Source organism: Sus scrofa, chromosome 6 (genome assembly GCF_054392235.1).
Source record: "Sus scrofa isolate SSC_HxYL_T2T_F1_AM1 chromosome 6, Sscrofa_HxYL_maternal_Yorkshire_Landrace_v2.0, whole genome shotgun sequence".
Taxonomy (NCBI): Eukaryota; Metazoa; Chordata; class Mammalia; order Artiodactyla; family Suidae; genus Sus; species Sus scrofa.
The window spans coordinates 67,111,211-67,135,107 of NC_139388.1; the positions used below are offsets into that span (position 1 = coordinate 67,111,211).

The 23,897-nt window shown below is 47.7% G+C and overlaps 2 protein-coding genes and 1 long non-coding RNA gene across 9 annotated transcripts in view; 2 read left to right on the forward strand and 1 right to left on the reverse strand.

Moving 5' to 3' along the window:
* The window catches only part of LOC110261339 (zinc finger protein 444), a 996,914-nt gene that overhangs the window by 713,744 nt on the left and 259,273 nt on the right, over positions 1-23,897 (forward strand). The window lies entirely within an intron of this gene.
* Positions 3,137-10,178, reverse strand: LOC146402519 (uncharacterized). The gene is made up of 2 exons (XR_014806897.1): positions 9,277-10,178; positions 3,137-6,459 (listed from the first exon to the last, which is right to left on the reverse strand). It is a non-coding gene; the product is annotated as an uncharacterized LOC146402519 (long non-coding RNA).
* On the forward strand, positions 7,714-23,578 carry ZNF544 (zinc finger protein 544). Of its 7 annotated transcripts, none has more exons than XM_084962308.1 (6): positions 7,714-10,389; positions 13,526-13,617; positions 14,440-14,470; positions 15,196-15,322; positions 15,603-15,686; positions 19,966-23,578. In XM_084962308.1, the coding sequence occupies exons 1-6, from the start codon at positions 10,132-10,134 to the stop codon at positions 21,897-21,899; spliced, it is 2,526 nt and encodes an 841-aa protein (XP_084818434.1). In that variant the 5' UTR covers positions 7,714-10,131; the 3' UTR covers positions 21,900-23,578. The 7 variants fall into 7 exon arrangements, with proteins under 7 accessions (XP_084818434.1, XP_084818435.1, XP_084818436.1 ...); XM_084962311.1 differs by having other exon boundaries at positions 10,279-10,389; positions 14,440-14,481; positions 15,128-15,322; XM_084962309.1 differs by lacking the exon at positions 13,526-13,617 and having other exon boundaries at positions 14,440-14,481.

The following is a 23,897-nucleotide window of genomic DNA, read 5'->3' on the forward strand; positions in this document are numbered from 1 at the left end:
ATTCCTCCTCTGGAGCCCTCCAGGAGTGCCGTCCTGGCAACAGCTTGATTGAAGCCCCGTGGCAGACTGCTGATCCCCACACTGGTAAGAGGAGAAATGTGTATTGCTCAAGCCACGGAGTTGGTGGCAGTTTGTTTCTGCGGTGACAGCAGGGGGGGTACATGATGTGAACGTTGCCACCAATGGATGCCATGCCCAAAGGGACATGGTATTCCTCTGGGAAGCACCGGATTGGATCAGGTTTGGCAGCCCAGACGTAACCCGGGCTCGGGGCTGAGCAGCATAGCTCTCTGTTCTCACACGAGGTAGGAAGACTCTGATGGGCTGGATGAGGAGGCTGCTCAGATTTTGAAGACGTGTCTAGTGGAAAAGGACATACACGGATGGTCTGGGGCAGAGGCAGCGGCCCTTGCAGAAGTGAATGAGGCCAGTAACTGGGAGAAGTGTGTTGAGGAAGCTGAAGGCTGGAGCAAATAGAGGAGGGTCCCATTTCTGAGCCGAGATGCGGCTTTCTGCTGCCTCAGCGCCCCAGACCACGGAACGCAGAAACGACCACCATTAGGGTGGTTCTTTCGCTTTTTGTTCATTTGTTTCCTTGTTTTGCTTTTTCGGGCCACACCTGTAGCATGTGGAAGTTCCCAGGCTAGGGGTCGAATTGGAGCAGTAGCTGCTGGCCTCCACCACAGCCACAGCCACGCCAGAGCCTGTCTTCGACCTACACCACAACTCCTGGCAGCACCGGATCCTTAACCTGCTGAGAAGAGCCAGAGATTGAACCCGCATCCTCGTGGATGCTAGTCCGATTCATTTCTGCTGCACCACAAAGAGAACTCCCTCTTTGTTTTTGTTTGTTTTTGTTTTTGCTTTTGCTTTTTAGAGCTGCACCTGGGGCATATGGAAGTTCCCAAGCTAGGGGTTGAGTCAGAGCTACAGCTGCCAGCCAACACCAGAGCTGACAGCAACACTGAGTCCTTAATCCACTGAGCGAGGCCAGGGATCGAACCCACATCCTCATGGATACTTGTCAGGTTCATAACCTCCTGAGCCACAAGGGAAACTCCACAGTGGTTCTTGGAGCCAGAATTTAATGAGACAACCACGAGAGCCCTCATTCAATTTCAGTATTTTCTGAATGCTCATGTTAGCCTTCCCAGGTTGTCAGTCTTCTTCCTGACTTGTGGATGAGCAGGAGGAAACTCAGAGCAACTCATCCAAAGGGGCAGAACCTGAGAGTGGCAGAACTAGACATGTATATGTACTTTTATCCGTTTCCTCGACAAGCGAGTCCTTAAATGCCTGCAGAAAAAAATTCTAAGGCCACAGGGTAGTAATCCACCAGTCCCTGGGGCTTAGATTGCAAATAGAAAAATACTGCCAATGAAAGATCGTAAAAGGTAAAACTGAAACATAAAGGATTAAAGCAGTCCCTCAGAGCTCTATTTAGGATCAGATAAGGACTTTGGTGTAAGAGAGTATAGCATCTTCAGAGCAGGGAATGAGCCAATGGAAGACCGGTTCCTGGAGACCTTCATCCACCAGTGTATGGTCTTCATTCTTTTCCTGCGTCTACATCATTCACAACGGCCACCACTTCCAAAATCGTTCACGGTGTTTGGGTGTGTCAATACCTGCTGGAAGTTAGTGTCAAATTTAAAACACTCAAGGAACACTTTGAAAATTGGAGGTGTGTGTTTATGTCTAGGACTAGAATTATAGGATTTAACTCCTACTGGAGAGATACCCTATGGACATATAATTAATGTGGTAAATCTATTAAATGGATTTCTCCTCTCTTTGCACATTAACAAACTCATACCTGGAGTTCCCGTTGTGGCGCAGTGGTTAACAAATCTGACTACGAACCATGAGGTTGCAGGTTCGATCCCTGGCCTCGCTCAGTGGGTTAAGGATCTGGCATTGACGTGAGCTGTGGTGTAGGTCGCAGATGCGGCTCAGATCCCGAGTTGCTGTGGCTGTGGTGTAGGCTGGCAGCTACAGCTCCAATTCAACACCTAGCCTGGGAACCTCCACATGCCACGGCCCTAGAAAAGACAAAAAGACACACACACACACACACACACACACACACACACACAAAACTCATACCTGAGACAAACTGTATAAATAATCTATGTGGGAAGTCTTTCAGCAGGTGCTCCCAACGTGTTGACATAACTTGCATTGGAGAGAGACCCCATAAATGTCAGGAATGTTGAAGAGCTTTTGGGAGGAGGTCTTGACGAATTAGGCATCGGAGGACTCATGCTGAAGAAAAACTCTTCTGGTTTGTAATCAGTGTTGGAATCTTACTGTCACACCCTTGATTTTAATGTGTATCAAGGAAAGCCACCTGGGGAGAAGCCTAATGAATGTAGTTAACACGGGAAATCTTCCTTTCACATCACAGAACTCATGTAGAAGAGAAGGAAGCCTCTGAGTGTAATCAATGTGGGAAATGCTTCAGTTGGAGTCCTCACTTTGTTACTCATCAGAGGACTCACACTGGTGAGAAACACCAGGGATGTCATAAGTGTGAAAAGTCTTTTAACCGGAATTCTCACCTTGCTGAACATGAAAGAATCCATATTGCAGAGAACCCCTATAAATATAAGCAACTTGGGAAATTTTAGACACATCTTTTATCTTATTGTGAATCAGAAAATTCACATGAGTGAAAAACCACATGAATGTGCTGTGGAAAAGCCCTCAGTAGACCATCTTACTTACGGGACACCAAGGAATTCATAGCGAAGGAAGCCCTATGCAGATAATCAGTGTAGAAAGCCTTCAGATGGTGCTCTCCACTGGTTGGCCATCAGGGAACCCTTTTTTTTTTTTTTTTTTTGCCTCGGCATGCACCAGCTTAATGTGGGATCCCAGTTCCCAGACCAAGGACTGAATCAGGCTGCAGCAGTGAAAGCTCTGAATCCTAACCACTAGACCACCAGGGAACTCCCAGAGAACTGTTTCTTAAAGAAAACTGTTAAGTAACATTCCATGTAAGGACATATGGTCCATCTCTGCTCTTATGACACAATCCCTCAAAAGCTGATCCCCTAGCACAGATCATAATATCACCGAGGCCCAAATCTGAGAAGGAACAAGGAAAAGAAAAAGAATAATATAAACTCTGACATGGGGAAATTTGTTGTTCAAATGAGTACATTATTGGTACAGAGATTGAAACAGTTGAAGGAAATGTCACATTGATGTTCTTTTTTACTTAGATGTTTTACCACTTGGGGCCATTTGTGTAGTTTCTAACCTATTTTATGCAGATTCTGTAAGAAATATTTATGTAAAGTGAAAAATGCATGAGGTCCATGTTTGTGCTGTCATATTAAAACATGTTTGGGAGTTCCCGTCGTGGCGCAGTCGTTAACGAATGTGACTAGGAACCATGAGGTTGCGGGTTTGGTCCCTGCCCTTGCTCAGTGGGTTAACGATCCGGCGTTGCCGTGAGCTGTGGTGTAGGTTGCAGACTCGGCTCGGATCCTGCGTTGCTGTGGCTCTGGCGTAGGCCAGTGGCTACAGCTCTGATTCGACCCCTAGCCTGGGAACCTCCATATGCCGCAGGAGCGGCCCAAGAAATAGCAAAAAAAGACAAAAAAACAAAACAAACAAACAAAAAAAGTTTGCCCATGGACGAGAATAAAAGTGGAATGGATTGTTGATTTTTCCTTCTTAAAACTATTTAACTTAATATTCCTGTAATAATTACTTGACAACAAATAAAAACCATCCAGAAGAAATGTAGAATCTAAAATTAGAATCCGTGGGACTGTTTACCCCTTTTGTGTGAGGATTTCAGGAAGATGAGAACACGGAGCTAAGAAGCAACGTGCTACCTGGCTCCAGGGAACTATTTCTAGAAAGATGTGTGACATCCACACTTTCTCTCATCCTGGGTTCCCTGGGGATTCACCACTGAGGACGCAGTGGTTTCTCAGGAGGGGCCTGAAATCCACTGGAGCATCTCAGCAATGACGCGAGAGTGCCGGGGCCGCACAGGAGGTGGGTGTGCTCAAATCACTGAACACATGGGGGCCATCTCCCCAGAACTTCCTTCGCCTTCCTTCCTTCTGCCTGGGGAGAGTGACAGGGATGCAGGAAACAGAGAGATGTGAGGGAATAGCTCCAACCCAATGACCGGCTCCTGGTTCTATCTCACTGCAATGTCTGACATGAAACCAGAGTAGGGTCCGTTGCGTGAGCGGCTGTGGGTTTCCTAGTGTCGGTGTCAGCTCCTCTCCCTTGATGAAAGAAAATTTATACATTAAGGCAGGACAAAAAAATTGAACATACAATTCTCCACATTTGTTGCCCCCCCCCCACCCCCCGTGTGCAGGCTGCCCCTGCACCGCAGGGACCAGGGCTCCTCAAAGGTGGATGTGCCTGCTGCACCCTTCTGCTGCTTAGCAACGTAAGGCCTCAAGGGAATGTCTTTCTTCCCAGCTCCGCAGGGGCCACGGGGATGTGCTGATCGCGTCGTAGGCACTTATGCGAACGAGGTCACCACGGCGAAGCTTATGTCAAGGATCAGTATGTTGGAGTTCCCGTCGAGGTGCAGCGGAAACGAATCCGACTGGGAACCATGAGGTTGCAGGTATGATCTCTGGCCTCGCTCAGTGGGTTAAGGATCCGGTGTTGCCATGAGCTGTGGTGTAGGTCGCAGATGTGGCTCAGATCTGGCATTGCTGTGGCTCTGGCATAGGCTGGCGGCAACAGCTCCAACTAGACCCCTCACCTGGGAACCTCCATATGCCGCGGGTGCGGCCCTAAAAAGACCAAAAAAAAAAAAAAAAAAAGGATCAGTATGTCATTTTGATGTCCCATCTGTTGTCTTAAAAATGTATATGATGGGAGTCCCCTGGCCGCTCAGCAGGTTAAGGGCGTAGCATTGTCATTGCTGTGGCTTGGGCCACTGCTGTGGTGTTGGTTCCAACCCTGGCCTGGGAGCTTCCACATGCCATGGGCACAACCAAAAAAAAAAATGTGTATCATGATGCCCTCGACTTCTAACAGAACAGTTCTCAGATCATCCCGAGAGTCTGTCTCCTGGGTTAAAACTCTCAGATGCAAGTAAAATGCCCTTTTACAAAATCTTCTTGATAGTTAATTGAATTTTCATTGATATCCTAGGCAGAGGCTCTTAATGTGTGTCTAATACAGTTCCTGGGGCATGGCTGAGCCTCAGCGGCAAGCTGGGGCTCCCCAAGGCTACTGACAGCCCCTCTTGTTAGACTTCTGCAGAAATTCCCCACCCGCGTACCAGGATGCCGTGCAGAGCTAAAAAATACCCATACTGGGGCCCATGTCCAGAAAATCCTATGTTAGTTCTGTACTTGCTGCTGTAAGAAATTACCACAAACTTTGTGGCTTAAAACAATACAATCTCATGATTTTAAAGTTCTGGAGGTCAGCGTCAGGAGGGGCTGAAATCAGGACGAGGGCAGGTTTGCAGTCCTTCTGGAGGCCGTTCTCCCCCCTCAAGATCCTTGCCTCGCTCAGCTCTGCCATGTTCCTTTTCCCATGCACGTAACACAAGCACATTATAAGGTGCAGAACATGAATACACGGGTTGGTATCATCCTGCTTACCATGGAAATTTCCAGAAATACTAGGAGCAGAGTCTGGACGGGCCTCTAGGGCGCCAGGGCCAAGGAGGGCATCCTAGCCAGAGGTCTCTGCCAGTGCTCCCCTTGATTCCAGCCCTTTTCCTGTCCACGCTACTGCTCCAGCTCCTCCTTGCCTGAAATCCTGCCACCCAGGGCCCTTTTCTGCTCAAATCAACCACCACTGTTTGCTGTCCGTTGATACCAAGGACAGCCAAGTGGACTGAAGATGTGAGGAGGGCTTGAATGTCCTGCACAGAGTCAGCAGGTCCAGAAAAGACCAGAAGATCCTCCCCTACGCCAAGCTGAGAGGGTCCTGTTGTGCCCTACAACCAAGCTCAGCAGCAAGGAGCTCTGCCCTGTTCACTCTGCACCCCCCGAGGGGCACCTTTGCTGTTAAGATGGCGTGAGGCTCCAACTTTCTTTTTTTTTCCGGGCCACACCCGCGGTACATGGAAGTTCTCAGGCTAGGGGTTGAATTGGAGCTACAGCTGCCAGCCTACACCACAGCCACAGCAATGCGGAATCCAAGCCACATCTTGGACCTACACCACAGCTCACAGGAATGCTGGATCCCCGACCCACTGCTCAAGGCCAGGGATCGAACCGCATCCTCAGGGTTACTAGTCGGATTCGTTTCCACTGTGCTACACTCCCAAGATCTGCATCTCGAAGGTGGGGCAGAAGGTTGCTTTGCATTTGCAGGGATGCTAGAGCAGCAGCTCTCGGGCGGTTGATCAAGGAATGTCTCTTTTTTTTTTTTAGCTGATTTTCTGGAGTTGTTCGGGAGGGTGCTCCACATCCTGATGCTGGCCCAGGCTGATATGCCTCAAAGGGCAGGGTCCTGTGGGAAGCAGAGAAGATGAACCAAACTTGGTCTCTTCAAGGTAAAAAGCGTCTTGTTCCAAAAGATCAGTGCAACAAATGGTTCAGCTAATCACGTGTGAGACAGAGACAGGGACGGGGTCTGGTCTCCTGGATACACCAGGGCGCATCGGTGAGTTTTATCTAAGGCGGGGGGAGGGTGGTCATTTGCAGGAAGAGGTTCCGGGAGCACAAGGGTGGACAGGCTTCGGGCACTGCTGTTGCTTCCCAGAAGACAGGGCTGGGTAGCAGGTTCAACATCCTCACGGTGTTGGAGAGAAAGCCGGTGACAGAAGTATGTCACCACGGTGACACTGGTGATGAGGCAGAAGCAGAGACTGCACTTAGAGGTTAGTGTTCACTCACAGGGTGCGCCTGGGCAAGTGGTCCTGACACAGCCGAGCAGCTGCTGCAGCGCCAGTGGCCGAGACTGTCCCTGCTGTCATCTCTCTGGGAACAGCCACAGCAAGAAAGGGAAGCTGGCTTGAAAAGCTGAAAACTCCCAGAGGGCAGGAGAGGAGGCGAGAGCGTGGGAATCGATGTCCTGCAAGGCACTGGTGCCCCTGGAGTGGGCCAAGGGGCTGCCCAGCAGGCGGGACCCACTGGCGGAAGGAGAGCTGGCCAGCAGTGCTCCCTCTGGGCCTGGTGGGGTTGCTGGGCTGCTCCCCTCATCCTTGGGAGGCTGAGGGGGTCCTGCCAGAGGCACCGACCCTCAGCTTGGACACCCTGACCGTGCGGGCTGGCCCAGCGACAGTGGGGAAGCCAAACGTCCAGAGGCGAGGAGACCAGGCCCAGACCCCTCCTCGAACTGGTTACTTAGCCAGCTGTGCCTCAGCTTTCCAGCTGTTCCAAGGGAAAGTTAATACCATGTCTTCCCTTACAGGGTTACCAAGAGCAGTACTGAGTCCATACCCGCAGGGACTTTACTGGGCTGGTAGTTAATAAGCCCTGAATCTATTACTATTACGACTGCTATTACTAGCTCCTCTTTCAATCCTCAACAGTTTTTAAGGGCTAAAGAATAAACAAGAGGGAAAAGCCTAAAACACCCTGAAAAAGAAAGACAGTGAGGAATGGCCAGCATTACCTGATAGTAAACCATATTATGAAGCATCTATACTTTTTAAATTGTAGTATTCGCACATAGATAGAGCAATTCAACAGAAAAGAAGATCCAGAAATAGACTAAATTGCATATGGAAAGTCAGTGATAAAAGGAGCACCTCAGGAGTTCCTGTCGTGGTGCAGTGGTTAACGAATCCGACTAGGAACCATGAGGTTGCGGGTTCGGTCCCTGCCCTTGCTCAGTGGGTTAACAATCCGGCGTTGCCGTGAGCTGTGGTGTAGGTTGCAGATGCGGCTCGGATTCCGCGTTGCTGTGGCTCTGGCGTAGGCCAGTGGCTACAGCTCTGATTCGACCCCTAGCCTGGGAACCTCCATATGCCGAGGGAGTGGCCCAAGAAATAGCTAAAAAGACAAAAAAAAAAAAAAAAAACCCCCACAGAATATGTTTAAAATTCATGAATATAAAACACATGGATCACCTTTGAAGGATTCTAGCACTTCTATTTTCTCAAAGCAAAGGGAAAGAATGAAGCGTTTATCCTCCCTCTCCTGAGCAAACTGTATCTTAGGGTAACAAAAGTTGGTAAGGGGAAGTTTTCCAACAGATCTATGCCGAAGGAATGATATATTAGAAAAACACCATTTTGTAATTTCTAATGAAATAATGAGTGTTGGAGGCAATGATCAGTGTATCAATGCATCAATGATCACTAAAACCATTCTGTGAAAAACGTTGAACTGTGTAATAGATGCATCAGGCTGTCAATACTTGAATGATTAAAAACAACATCACCAAAATGCACCAGACATCATTTGCATTCTGATATGATGAAAAAGGAAACATATGCACCACCTATGACTGTCAAACACACATACAAATCTGAATCTAATTAAGCCTCAAGATCCAACTACCAGTTTACAGGAAAACCAAGGGAAAGAGAAATGACACCAGGAAGATACCACTTTTAAAATCCAAAATGTGACAAATCCTGCAAGAAAAATATACCTAGTTTCAACAAATAAATAGAAATAAAAGGAAAAATAATATGTGGAGGTTTTGAAATCCATAAACTGTAAGACTTAAGCACACATGAATGAAATGCAAGGTGTGAACTTGTTCAGATCCTAATTTGCGTAAACAAAATATAAACAAAACTATACAATTTGGGTTTTAAAAACTGGATACTTGGGGGTTTTTTCCTGTCTTTTTAGGGCTGTACCCTAAAAAGGGCGGCATTTGGAAGTTCCCAGGGGTCAAACAGGAGCTATAGCCACTGGCCAATGCCACAGCCACAGCAGTGAGGGATCCCAACCACTTCTGCGACCTACACCATAGCTCATGGCAATGCCAGATCCTTTAATCCACTGAGCGAGGCCAGGGATCAAACCTGTGTCCTCATGGATACTAGTTGGGTAGCTTAGCTCTGTGCCACATTAGGAACTGCTTGATATTTGATATTAAGAAATTACTGCTAATACTTTTAGGTGTGTTAATAATTTAAAAGTTACATATTTAAAAGTCACTTACCCCCATTATATCTTTTTTTTTACTAATAGGTATTGGTAATTGTATGTATTGATTAACAGCTTTACTGAGACATAATTCACACACAGTTCACCCACTTAAACTGTACAATTCGATGGTTTTTAATATACCCAAGAATTTTACAATCATCACTATAATCAGTTTTAGAATATCCAATTAGCAGTTTTAGAATATCCATTTACATACCCCTCAGAAATATCCATTTAACAGTCACATTTCCTTGAAAACTCCTTCAGCACCCCAGACACGAGAGCACAATCCAGGAGCTTAACGATGCCTGAAGTTTCGTAGGGCCAGAGTGGTCCCAGCCATTCGGCCAGGCTGGGAAAATTTCCTGTGGCCTCTCCCTCCTTGAAGAGCCAGGGCAGGTTAGACGGTGTGTGGGCCTCTGCTCTGCAAGGCAGTGAGACTGAATATAAATGGCCAGACCATATATAGCAGAACTCTGACCGACAACCTTTGTAGCAATAGGCCTCAAACAGTCAAGACTTGGTCGCTAACTGCCAGCTTCCCTACTTTTGGTCCCTGTCCCACTCAGGACCAACAGGAGAAAGCCAAATAAGCTCCCGTGAACTATCACATAGGATGACCGATTCTAGTTAGCCGGCCTCCAACTACAACACTCCACCAAGAGTCACCAGGACACAGCTGAGGCCTTTCCTTTTGTCGCTGTCAAGCTTTCCCTCTCCTCTGTCGGCCTCTGAGCTTCCGGACGCCCTTGCTATGGTGGGCTCTGAGAAAACAGCTTCTGTAGGCTTCATCAGGTGGGCTCGCTTTACTTCCACTGCACGTCTGAGCGCTGCAGAGGCCCACGAGGAAAACGCGAGGCCGCGCAGGGTTCTGAGGCGAACGTCCCGCCCTCGATCTGCGTCGCAAACGCCCAGGAGGAGATCAGAGCGTCCGCTAACCTGAGCCCGAGGGACAGAGCCCCCTGGGGAGCAACGCTCTCAACCACAACACCAGCCGTTGTAACAGAAAGAAAGATGCGTCGCCTACGCTCAGACGCCCAAGGCCTCGACGCTCCCGCGGCCGCCGGGGGCGATGGCGGCTACAGCGCTTGGAGGAACCGCCACCAAAGGAGAAAAAACAAAACAAACAACAACAACAAAAAAAATACGCCGCCCGCCGCGATGCCTTCTGGGACTTGCAGTTCGTCGCGCTGAGCGCGCGCACTTCCGCCGACCACCGGAAGTGCCGCCATTGACCGGGCGCGCAGGGGAACCTGCCCCTAGGGAACCTGCCCGGAGGCTCCGCAGTGCTCCGGAGGCCACCGGAATACGGACAAGGTTTCTTCCACTGGTACGTGGACTTTGAACTCAATTTGAAGAGAAAGTATCTGTTGTCCAGATGAACAAAGAATTAAGGGAAGTCCTAGCAGAGCGAATGGCTTTGACTGATGTGTTGGAGGCCTATGTTTGTTGTTTTTGGTGATGCCCCAAGTGAAGACTCAGTGTGAGGAGTCTGGAGGTGTGAAGAGCAGGGACCCCAGTTGCCTTGTTCATGAGGCTGGCGTTTGGATTTCAGAGCCTGGGGAGTAGAAGCTTCGAGCGGTAGAAATAACACAGTGCCAGGGGCAGCGCTAAAGAAATAGAAGGAGTGAGGACTCCTGCGTTTCCACTAATAGTGAGGAGGCAAGATGAAGGCCGCTGTGCAGGAGATGAGAAATCCCTGGTCACTGGCAGCTGTGTTGCATTGAGGAGTCTTTGGTTGAAAGAATCAATTGGTAGTCAATCTAAAAAAGAAAGGGAAGGTTTTCTTCATGCCAGCCTGAGGATAAGCCAGGAAACAGTCTTTCAGCAAGCTCTGAGGACTATTCCACTCTAAAGGTAACAGCACAATTACATGTGTTTTTGAAATAAAGGACTATTAAAAAAAAGAAACAAAATTTAAAACTAAAATTTAAATGAAAATAAACAGGAGTTCCCGTCGTGGCTCAGTGGTTAGCGAGCCTTACTAGCATCCCATGAGGACGTGGATTCTCTCCCTGGCCTCGCTCAGCGGGTTAAGGATTGGGCATTGCCCTGAGCTGTGGTGTAGGTCGCAGATGCCGCTGGGAACTTGCGTTGCTGTGACTCTGGCATAGGCCGCCGGCTGCAGCTCCGACTGGACCCCTAGCCTGGGAACTTACATATGCAGCGGGTACGACCTTAAAAAGACAAAAAGACTGAAAAATAAAAAAAATGTTTTAATAAATAAAAGCAAAACAATTAAAAAAAAAAGAAATAAAGACCTGTATGTCAGATGATGACTTGACAGTTTTATATAATCCAGAAGTGCAGTATAAAGTGGGGGAAGGCTCATTGTGACCCCTCACAAAGAAGGAAAAGTTCCCTGTGACACAGTGGATTAAGGATCCGGCATTGACACTACAGTGGTTCAGGTTGCTGCTGTGGAGTGGGTTCAGTCCCTGGCCTGGGAACTTCTACGTGCCACAGGTATGGCAAAAAAAAGGAAAGGCCATCTCCTAAAGAGGTCTGGTTAATGCAGATACACAAGGCAAACTAAAGAAAGGGTAAGGATGAGGCCTAACAAGCAGACAAAAAGTTTGTTTAAATTTTCATTGACTTGTTATAAGACATGGATTTTATTTCATCAAATCTTTGGAGGTATGGCTGTTTGTGGAGGAGGCAGTGGCAGTGGCAGGAAGCCTGGGAGAGAGGTCTGGGCTGGACATGAAGCCTGGGCAGCACTTGAAACCCCATCTTCCACTAGCAGGGAAAGGAAACTGGAAAAGGAAGGCGAAGGAGAAGCCTTCTCCCTACCCCTGCACACAGAGGAACTCTTGCTGGACCAGCCCACTCCTGGGTCCAGCATGAGGAGAAGAGGTGGAGTTTTATGTCCAACTGTGACCAATGTAATTAAATCTGCTGTGCTCCTACATTGTGTCAGCTCAGCGTTAAACTCCATAAATGCAGCTCGTGTAATCATCGCAGCAGCACCACAAGGCAGGGGCTGCCTTTCTCCCAGATGTCTACTGAGAGGTAGGAGGTTAAGGAAGCCTCTTCAGGGTCCTATCGAGGCAAGTGGCGGAGCTGGGACTTGGAAAGGAAGCAGTCTGGTTGCAGAGGGAGTATTTCCCTCACTTGTCCTGGGATGTCTCCAGACAAGGAAGAAGAGAATCAGAGGGTAGAAGTGGACCCAGGTAGTAGGAGAGGGCCTGTGGATGGATAGGAATGTCAGAATGAGAGTCTTGGGCAGCCACCTTCTTTTTTTTTTTCCCCTTTTTCTTTTTAGCAGCACACCCGAAACATATGGAAGTTGCCAGGCTAGGGGTCGATAGGAGATCCAGCTGTCGGCCTATGCCACAGCCACAGCAGCACAGGATCCGAGCCCCATCTGTGACCTGTACCACAGCTCATGGCAGTGCCAGGTCTTCCACCCACTGAGCGGGGCCAGGGGTAGAACCCACATCCTCATGGGTACTAGTCGAGTTCTTAACCTCCCAAGCTACAGTGGGAACTCCTTGGGCAGCCTTCTTAGTGTGGTATACGTCTGCGTGTACGTGCTTTTGTGGCATGGGTACACTTTTGATACAGGCAGGGTGAAAGGTAGTTAAACATAGGAAAGGGTTTGGGGCATGATTCGGGAGGATTTTTGCCCGGCCGTCTAAGTGGGACTGTCGCCATGCTGCTAGATGAGCAGAGTGTGGGAAGCAGTGACACAATAAGTAAAGCAAGGCTTAATAGGTGTGATCCCCACTTCCCCTGCCCCGGGCAGTGGGACAGCATCTCAGCAGCTCCAGAAGGATGATACACCCCATCTCAGAGTGCCCTTGACTCTCCTCCTGGGAAGTTTCATATCCTTTGTCCCATCCACTCCCACTCCATTTTTATAAACTAGCTGAGGTTTCTTTGGGATTTTTTTTTTTCTTTTGGCTATGCCTGTGGCATGTGAACATTCCCAGGCCAGAGACTGAACTTGCCCCACAGCAGCAACCCAGACCACCACAGTGACAATGCTGGATCCTTATCCTGCTGTGCCATAAGAGAACTCCATCATTGGGATATTTTTTAATTGTACAGTTTATTGTTTTGCCATTGCCTCCACCTCCTCCTACTTAGTATCTTGAGATGATAGGAAAAATTGGCCCCTTCCTGACTTGAATATTAAGGGACTGCTGTGTATCCGTGGGCTCATGGTTCAGACACCCCAGTACATGCCTCAAGGCATTTACCTTGAGCCTGGGGCAGCACAGGCCCAGACCCAGGCACACTGGCTGTCTCCGCAACCGGAAAGCTGGCTTGGCAACCTCAGTTGACCTCAGGGCCTTGAACAGGGAGACCACGTGGTCAGAGCCCCAACTCCCTGCCCCATACTCCCCAAGGGCAGCTCCTCAGCTGGCACTGGCTGCCCTCTCCTTTGGGGCTGTGGGGGAACTCGAGAGCATGGAGATGCTGAGGTGGGGCTGAATCCCTAACTGTTCCCCCAACCCCAGCCCTGCCTTCTGAGGACCTCTGCCCTCTCCACGACGGCTTCTCCAGGTATGAGGAGAAGATGGAGTCGTGTTCTCAGCAGATCCCATCCCAGGTGAGTTGGGGATCTTTGCTCTCGTTGCCTTGGTCTCCTTGGCTCTAAAATGCATCCAGGAGTTCCCGTCGTGGTGCAGCGGAAACGAATCCGACTAGGAACCACCGACTAGGTTGCAGGTTCGATTCCTGGCCTCACTCAGTGAGTGAGACTCTCCACTGTGAAAGGGTGTGTTCACAGTCACATCACGACAGCTCCTGCGAGAAGTTCAGGGACACACCCAGGTGTTCAATTACCAGCTAGTGAAACTGAGATGCCAACTTGACCAGGACCCAAGGACAGAGTGTGTGACCCCTCGCCTGCTGCCTCTATTGAGTGCAGGCGTCATCAGCCTTTTCTGTTAAGGGCCAGGTAGGAACTATTTTGTACTCTGCAGGCCACCTACAGCTTCTGTCTCATATCCTTTTTTTTTTTTTACGTGGCGCTTTTTTTTTTTTTTTTTTTTTTTTTTTTTTGTCTTTTTGCCTTTTCTAGGGTCGTTCCCACAGCACATGGAGGTTCCCAGGCTAGGGGTCTAATCGGAGCTGTAGCCGCCAGCCTATGCCAGAGCCACAGCAATGCCAGCTCCAAGCCGCATCTGCGACCTACCCCACAGCTCACAGCAACACTGGATCCTTAACCCACTAAGCAAGGCCAGGGATCGAACCCGCAATCTCATGGTTCCTAGTCGGATTCATTAACCACTGTTCCACTATGGGAACTCCTATGTGGCCTTTTAAAAAGGAAAAATCCCATCTCAGCTGTATGACTCTGCTTAGGCTGCTGTAACAAAATACCACCTGCTGAGTGTCTTGGACAGCAGGTGTTTTTTTTTTCCCACAGTTCTGGAGTCCAAGATCAAGGTGCTGGCAAGGTTGGTCTCTGGTGAGGACTCTTCCTGGCTTTCAGATGGTGTTCTCTCTGTGTCTCCCCAAGGTGGGGAGAGGGGCTTCCGGTGTCTGTTGTAAGGACGCCGGTTCCATTGCGTTAAGGCCCTGCCCTATGATCTCCATTAACCTTAATTTCATCCATAAAGGCTTTGTCTCCAATAGTTCCCATTGTGGGGTAAGACTTCAACATGTGGATTCATGGGGAAAGAATTCAACTTGTGGCATTAGCCATCTAAAAATACCACACCTCTGATTGGTTCCTTGGCCCATAATGAGCTGACCCCTGATTTAGAACATCCTTTTTGACTGGCTTCCGACCTGTGACTTTGTAGAGAAGCTGGTGCAGGGATCTCCAAAAAGGGTCCCCTTTGTTTCCTAGAATAGAAACGAACAGGGAATTCCCACTGTGGTTAAGCAGTATCAAACTTGACTAGTATCCATGAGGACGCAGGTTCAATCCCTGGCCTTGCTCAGTTGTTTTAAGGATCCAGTGTTGCCATCAGCTGTGGTGAAAGTCAAGAAAAGAAAATCAGCTGTGACCAGTGGTAGATGATCTACTCAGAAAGAAGGGAAAACGCCAGGGTTTGGGTCTGACCTGAGCTCTGGTCCAAAGTCAGGCCCTCTGGGTTCTCCCTCCCCAGTGCTGTCCTGTCCTCCAGCCTTTGCATCAGGACAGCAGGGCTGCATGTTAACATCAGTGATGTTTCAGTCTCCTGTGAGCTTCAAGGATGTGGCTGTGACCTTCACGTGGGAGGAGTGGGGACAGCTGGACCCAGCCCAGAGGACACTGTACCGTGAGGTGACTCTGGAGACCTGCAGCCACCTGGTCTCCTTGGGTAAGTCGGGTACTGCCCATTGCCGGCCCCAGAGCTACAGCTCACCTCTAGGGTGTGCCTGGCCTGGGCCGAAAGGTGCTCGCAGTAAGTCCCTTTGAGATGCAGGTCCAGGTGTTGCCGATTATTCCACCTCCAGGCGGGTCTGTGGTTCAGGGAGTGGGAAGTTTCCTGGGGTGGGTGTGGGGCCCTCCTTGTCCATCCAGTGTGACCCCAGGTGGGCGAGGGCTGAGCCTATCGCCAAGCAGAGCACCAAGCCCTCTGTTCTTCCTCCATTGACCAGGACTTCTGCTCACCAAACCAGATGTGATCTCCCACCTGGAGCAAGGGGAGGACCCATGGAAGGCGGAGTGGGGACCTCCTCGAGGTGAGAACTGGCCAGTGGCCCAACTGTTAAGGTCTCAGGAGCAGGGAGGCTGTCTGGGGAGCTCGCTCAGGTGTCCAGCAAGGCAGCCACCTTCTCGTGCATGTCAGCCCACGGAGGACACACATTGCTGTCAGAACGTGTCTCCCCCGTGGGTTCATTTCTGTCCATCTTCCCTTTGGTCTTCACCCCTCAGCTTCGCATCTCGTTGCCAGACCCTCCTGCCCCCTCTTCTCGTCCAGCCCCTCATCCTCCCTCTCGGGCGGCAGCTCCTCAGGCCTCCCCTTTAGGCCTGGTTTTGCTCTACTGTTCAGTGTCCACATCCTCTGTGTTGGATGTTCCCATGACTTCCGGCCAGTTCCAAGGTGTGGTGAGAACTTGTGCATCCATGCCTTCCAGAAGAATTCGCCCTAAATCACCATTCGTGGACCTGTTTTTCCACTTCTCCCCATCTCATAGGCCCACCTCCTACCCCGTGTGTCAGCTTAATTAGAGTTCTTTTTCTTCTTTTAGAACTATATCAAAATACAATTCACAAACCGTACAAGTCACCCACTTAAAATATGCAAAAGCTTTCAGTATATTCGCAGGTCCATCACCCTGACTGATTGGGCAGCTTCTGGCTTTTTGTTGTTTTAACTGATAGACTTTATTTTTCACACCAGTTTCATGCTCACAGAACGTACAAAGTTCCTGGATACGGCCCTTCCCCATGCAGTTCCCTTTTTAATATCTTGCATTCCGTGGTACATTTGTTACAGGTGATGAACAATGGATAAGTTATATGAAATCAGTAGTTTACATTAGGTTTGTGCTTGATGTTGTACATGCTCTGGGCTTTGGGCAAGTGTATAACGTCATGTATCTCCCATTATAGGTCATACAGAGTAGTTTCACTGCCCTAAAAATCCTCTGTGCTCCTCCTTTTCGTCCCTTCCTCCACCCTAATTCCTGACAACCACTGATTATTTTACTTGCTCTGTGGTTTTACCTTTTCTAGAATGTCATAGTTGGAATCATGCAGTACATGGCTTTTTCTGACTGGTGCTCACTTAGAAATAAGCAACACATGTGTCCTTCACAACTTCTGAGAAGTGTTGAATTTATCTATTGTGTTCCTGCTCCTTCTTTCCCTGTAATTATTTTGCCTTCAGCATCTGTTCTTTCTTTTTCTTTTCTTTTTTGGGCCACACCCACAGCATATGGAAGTTCCCAGGCTAAGGGTCACATCAGAGCTGTAGCTGCCGACCTACACCATAGCCACAGCAGTGGCCAGATCTGAGCCACATCTGTGATCTACACCACAGCTCACAGCAATGCCAGATACTTAACCCACTGAGCGAGGCCAGGGATCAAACCCATATCCTCATGGCTACTAGTCAGGTTCCTTATTGCTGAGCCATGATGTGAACTCCAGCCTCTGTTATTTTTTCCTCTGAAGTCTTACCTACTTTTCCTTACCCTTGATCCTCGATGTCATCTTTTTTTCCTTTTTTTTTTTTTTTAATATTTTTAGGGCTACACCTGAAGTATGTGGAAATTCCTGGTCTAGGGGTCGAATCAGAGCTGCAGCTGCCAGAATATGCCACAGCTACAACGCCAGATCTGAGCCTCATCTGCGACCTACACTGCAGCTCACAGCAATGCCGGATCCTTTAACCCACTCAGCGAGGTCAGAGATCAAACCCGATTCCTCGTGGATACTTGTTGGGTTCTTAACCCAATGAGCCACAACAGGAATCCCCAAATGACATCATTCCGAATTCAGTTTACCAGCAGTGTCTTCCTTGTCTTCTGTATAGGTGTTACCTTCTGGCTGACCCACACAATCTGAGTTTCTAATTTCACAATCCTGATTCAGACACTGCTGTAGAATGTTCAGCCTCCTTTGTCCAGTTTCCAACAGCCAGGCACAAGTTGCAACCATAACCTGCTGTGCCACAGTGGGAACTCCTGACTTAGTATTCTTTTTTTTTTTTTTTTGTCTTTTGTCTTTTTTTGTCTGTTGTTGTTGTTGTTGCTGTTGTTGCTATTTCTTGGGCCGCTCCCGCGGCATATGGAGGTTCCCAGGCTAGGGGTTGAATCGGAGCTGTAGCCACCGGCCTACGCCAGAGCCACAGCAACGCGGGATCCGAGCCGCATCTGCAACCTACACCACAGCTCACGGCAACGCCGGATCGTTAACCCACTGAGCAAGGGCAGGGACCGAACCCGCGACCTCATGGTTCCTAGTCGGATTCGTTAACCACTGCGCCACGACGGGAACTCCTTAGTATTCTTAACACACCATTTCTACCATCGTATCAGGCTGCCAGGTGTCAAATGAAAACATTTCTGACCACAAGATCTACATCTTGAAGGTGGGCCAGAAAGAAGATTTGCATGTACAGCAATGCTAAAAACACATCTTACCTACCCCAAGATTTCTTTCCTTTCCTCCTCCTCATCCCCAGATACCATTTCACTTTTCTCGATGAGGCTGTTGTTCATTTGAAAAGTTCACATTATCAACACCACCAAAGGGGCACAGCAGAGTCTTGGGAAGGAGAACTGTGGTGGTTGTAGGTGGTATTGGGCATGGATAAGGACCTTGCCCAGGAGGGCAAGAAGTCTTTGTTTGGTACAAGGGAAACAGCCTTCTGAAAGTCAAAGGATGGCCAGAAATTGTAGTTCATATTTTGCCAAATGGAGCATCCTTATCTCCATGGCAAGTGTGGAGAGTGAAGCCTGGGAATCTGGGCAAAGGCTATGATATTACTAGATTTTGGTGGCTGCATGAATGAAAGGGCAAAGTGGCAGGTAAAGGCAGAATCTTGGAGGACCCAAGTAACAGTCTGAAGCTGGAAGCCTGCAGTACTCTTTGTTAGGGGCCCAGTATTTGCAGCAGATGGAAGAATCCCCTTTAGGACAATAACAAGGGTGCCAGTATCAATAGTACTGTGCATAGCAGTGCATCACATACCAGATATCATGTGGGGCTCACATACTGATTCATTTCCACTTCTAAGCAACCCATGTAAATTAAGTATTCTTATTCCTAGATTAACACCAAGAAAAATGAGCCTCAGGAGTTGCCAGATAGGAGTTCCTGTTGTGGCTTAGTGGGTTGAGAACTCAACTAGTACCTGTGAGGATGTGGGTTCAATTCCTGGCCTCAACTCGGTGGCTTAAGGATGCAGCATTGCTCTGAGCTGCAGTGAAGGTCACAGATGCACTCAGATCCCGCATTGCTGTGGCTGTGATGTAGGCTAGCAGCTACAACTCCGGTTCAACCCCAGTCTGGAAATTTTCATGTGTGGCATGCAGGTGTGGCCCTAAAAAAAAAAAGTCGCCAGTTGGTGGGGTCCACTTAAGTGACCCAATGTAGCCAAACACCCTGGGGGAAACTTAGCACTTGTTTTGGAGTGGTTAAAGAGACTTTTCTTCTCTGTTTGGCAGCCTGATATGATGGTAGAAATGATGTGTTAAGAATATTAAGTCAGGAGTTCCTGCTGTGGCACAGTAGGTTATGGTTCTGGCTTTTCCACAGCTGTGACGTAAGTCGCAGCTGCATCTCGGATTCGATTCCTGGTCCAGGAACTTCCATATGTCACAGGTGCTCCCCCAGCCCCCCCAAAAGAAAGAATATTAAGTCAGTGTTGGTGTTTGGGATCCCATTTCATGATCCAGCACCAGGAAATAGACAGGCTAAGATTGCAGATCATAAGATTGAGGTATTTCTCAATCTGTGCCCACATCACTTCATTCTTTAAGGCTAGCACTTTCAAATCTCTTTGCTCCATGTTCACATTGCCTTCTCTGTGCCTCTGCCTCCCGCTTATAAGGACACTGTGGTAACATTTGGGACCCACCCGATCTCCCCATGTCAAATCCTTAACACGTTTGTAAAGACACATTCTCCAAATAAGGTACCATATTCAGAAGTCCCAGCAAAGAGGATGGAGGTATCTTTGTTGGTGATTGATGGCTGTATACCTTCAGACCCCAATTTTTTTCTGGATTTCTCCTTTAATCTTCACCCTTCCCTGGTTATTTTATTCATGTGCTCCCTCTTTGGGAACCATTTCCCTTGGGTCATCTCTTCATTGTCTTTGCTGTTCTTTGTATTTTAGCACTGATTTCCTATTTGCTGAGCCATCCCCCTCTTTCACGTCATGCATGAAATCACAGTCCATGGAATGGAAACAAACCCAGAGATACCGCTCATACTTGGTGGTCTCCTTCATCCCACACTCCCTTCTCAAGCTTCTCCAGTAATTCAGGCATTTTGGATTTTTTTCAGACCAGAAGTCTGCGCTGGAACGGAAAGAGTCACCTTCCAAAGAGGATATTGCTATAGAAGGGCCCTCCCACCACTTGGAAGTAAAACACTGTGTACAGGAGGAGGGCCCCTGGTTGGTCGCATTAGAAATGCAGCATTCTAGGGAGCAACTAAGGGAGCATCAGAAGGACCCTCAGAGTCCAGTGGTACCCACCTCAGAAAGACTATTTGCTCAAGGGGGGTGTTATCTGAATTTAAGCATCCTACCTCCGACATTACCCGTAAGAACATATTTCCTTAAGTTCAACTCCCCGGTTAAAAAGTTGGAACAGAATTCAGTTTTCATTAATCGTCAGCAAGGCTGGGCTGATCTGAGGCCCTGTGAAGATTATCAACGTGCTATAGGCTTTTGTCAGAGAATTTACTTGAATAAACCTGCAAATGTTGAAATGGAAAATAAAAAACCTTATCTTTATACTGTCAGTAGTGACTCTTTCAGCTATGGTACCTCCCTTCGTTTTCTTCATACAATTTTTTCGGCAGAGAACAGTGATGATGGTAAGGACTATGGAAACATCATTAATCATAATTTGTCTCTGAATGAACATAAGCCCATGCCTTTTGGGGAAAGTCAGCATGAGTGTGACGAATGCCTTGCACAAACTGAGATAAATGACCTTGCAGAAGCACCATTCAGATGTGAGGAGGACTGCGATGCCTTCCATGTGGCCTTGTCTTTTACTGACTGTGGCATCATTCAGACCAGAAAGAAGCCATATGCTTGTAATCAGTGTGGAAAATCTTTCAGCTGTTGCTCCAAGCTTGTTGTACACCAGAGGACACACACTGGAGAAAAGCCCTATGAATGTACTCAGTGTGGAAAGTCTTTCAGCCAGAGCTATGACCTTGTTGTACACCAGAGGACACACACTGGAGAAAAGCCCTATGAATGTAAACAGTGTGGGAAATCCTTCACCCAGAGTTCCAAACTTCTTAGACATCAGCGAACTCACACTGGAGAAAAACCATATAAATGTCATGAATGTGGAAAATCTTTCAGGTGGAATTCTAACCTTATCGTACACCAAAGAATTCATACTGGAGAGAAACCATATGAATGTACTCATTGTGGAAAGTCCTTCAGCCAAAGTTCTGACTTTGTTGCACATAAAAGGACTCACACTGGAGAGAAACCCTATGAATGTAACCAGTGTGGAAAGTCTTTCATTCGAAGCACTCAGCTTATTAGGCATCTGAGAATTCACACTGGAGAGAAGCCATATAAATGCGGTCAGTGTGATAAAGCCTTCACTGGGAGCTCTCACCTTATTGAACATCAGAGAAGTCATACTGGAGAGAAGCCGTTCGAATGCAATCTTTGTGGGAAAGGCTTCACTGGGAGCTCTCACCTTCTTTCACATCAGAGAATTCATTCTGGAGAGAAACCATATGAATGTAATGACTGTGGGAAAGCTTTTCGGCAGCGATCTCAGCTTATTGTGCATCAGCGAACACATACTGGAGAGAAACCTTATGAATGCAGTCATTGTGGGAAAGCTTTCAGCCAGAGGTCTCCTCTCATTGTGCATCAGAGAACACATGTTGGAGAGAAGCCCTATCAGTGTAATATGTGTGTTAAAGCTTTCAGTCAGAGGTCACGCCTTACTGAACATCAGAGAACACATACTGGAGAAAAGCCCTATGAATGTATTGACTGTGGAAAAGCCTTCAGTGATCGATCAACTCTTACAAAACACGAGAGAACACATACTGGAGAAAAACCCTATGAATGTAGTCACTGTGAAAAGGCCTTTAGCCAGCGGTGTCAGCTTACTAGGCATCAGAGAATTCACACTGGAGAGAAACCCTATGAATGTAATGAAAGTGGGAAAGCTTTCAGTTATAGTACATCCCTTATTCAACATGAGAAAACCCATGGGAGAGAAACCCTGTGAATGGATGGAAAACTCACTGCCAGACTTTCTTTACTAGACAGACATCAGATGACCAAGGTATGGTTCTCAGAGTGTAGACTCATGACCACATTTATTACAATTGCTTGGAGTGTATATGTGTAAAATGCACACTACCAAACTTACCCTCATCTTACTAAATCAGAATCTCTAGCAGTTTAAAAAAAAAAAAGTGCAGTTTCTAAAAGTGCTTTATGTGTACACTAAAATTTATTTACCTCTGCCTTTTGCTGAGATGCTATGAATATAACCACATGAAAAACACCAGTCAGAGCTCTCAGCAGGAGTTAAAAAACTCAATGGAGTCGTATCCACTGGATAATCTTTTTAGTGCAAAAAGCTACCCAAACTCAATCAGACCCTGTCCCCTTAACATTCCTGGAAATGATGGCAGACTGAAAGCCCCACTCAGCATTGCATGAGGAAGGTGGTGTTTAAAGATGAAATTTGAAGCCAGACATGTTTACTGTAAACAAACAATTAAAAACACAAAATGGGGAGTTCCCATTATGGCTCAATAGAAATGGACCTAATAATTGTGAGGATGTGGGTTCGATCCCTGGCCTCCTTCAGGGTTTAAAGGATCTGGTGTTGCTGTGAGTTGTGGTGTAGGTTGCAAACGTGGCCCATATCTGGCATTTCTGTGGCTGTGGTTTTGGCATAGGCCAGCAGCTGTAGCTCCAATTCGACCCCTTGCTTAGAAACTTTGACGTGCTACAGGTGTGGCCCTAAAAAGAAAAAAATAAATAAATAAAAATAAAAGCAAAATGGGAGTTCTCTTGTGGCACAGCAGGTTAAGGATCAAGCATTTTCACTGCAGCAGCCTGGGTTTGATCCCTGACCTGGGAATTTTCATGTGCCTTGGGTGCAGCCAAAAAAATTATAAAAGATATTGCAAAAACATCTAGAAAGGATAATTTTGAAACTAAGAATGGAATATGATTGGGGAGTTGGGCACATGCCCAAGGCACAAAGAAGTTCCTGGGCCAGGAATCAAACCTGCAGCATGGCATTAACCAGCACCACAGCTGTGACAACACCAGCCCCTTAACCCACTGAGCCACCATGCAACTTGAATATTTTTTTAAGGAAAAGAAATGTTTGTTCTAATTTAAAAAGGGAAAGGTGAATTACAGGCTTAAAAGTAAACAAATTCTGGAGTTCCCCTCGTAGCTCAGTAGTTAACAAATCCGACTAGGAACCATGAGGTGGCGGGTTCGATCCCTGGCCTTGCTCAGTGGGTTACGGATCCAGCGTTGCCGTGAGTTGTGGTATAGGTTGCAGATGAGGCTCGGATCCCGTATTGCTGTGGTTGTGGCGTAGGCCGGCAGCTACAGCTCTGGTTAGACCCCTAGCCTGGGAACCTCCATATGCCGCGGGAAGCGGCCCCAGAAAAGGCAAAAAAGCAAAAAAAAAAGCAGAAACAAACAAATCACACACAAAAGTAAACAAATTCTTTGGAAAATAACATGCAGATTGTAGAAGACAATTGTAATCCATACGTGAAGCAAACCTTAGGAAGGAGTATTCATTTGACTCTGCTGTTAATACTTCCTGAAAGAGGCAGAGGACTCATGAAACTGGAACGAAAGGGTGAAATGTTTTGTTTGGTCCTTCACTAAACAGTGTTTGCATGGCTGTGAAATAAACAGTAGATACTGTTTGGGGCTTTGGTTTTTTTTGTTGTTGTTGATCCTTTTAGGGTTTTCTTAGGGCTGCATCCATGGCATATGGAGGTTCCCAGGTTAGGGGTTCAGTCAGGGCTGTGGCTGCTGACCTACGCCAGAGTCACAGCAACGAAGGATCCAAGCCGAGTCTGCAGCCTCCATCACAGATCACGGCAATGCCAGATCCTTAACCCATTGAACAAGGCCAGGGATCAAACCTGCATCCTCATGGATGCTAGTCGGGTTCGCTAACTGCCGAGCCACAACAGGAACTCCTTTTTTTTTTAATTTTAGGAAGAACCCTGGAGCTGTG

Excerpts from the sequence above, each read along its gene's own strand:
- ZNF544 (XM_084962307.1), top strand. The coding sequence starts at position 11,609 with ATGAGGCCTAACAAGCAGACAAAAAGTTTGTTTAAATTTTCATTGACT. Across the intron at positions 13,618-15,195 it reads CTCAGCAGATCCCATCCCAG|TCTCCTGTGAGCTTCAAGGA; the intron begins GTGAGTTGGGGA and ends GTGATGTTTCAG. Across the intron at positions 15,323-15,602 it reads CAGCCACCTGGTCTCCTTGG|GACTTCTGCTCACCAAACCA; the intron begins GTAAGTCGGGTA and ends TCCATTGACCAG.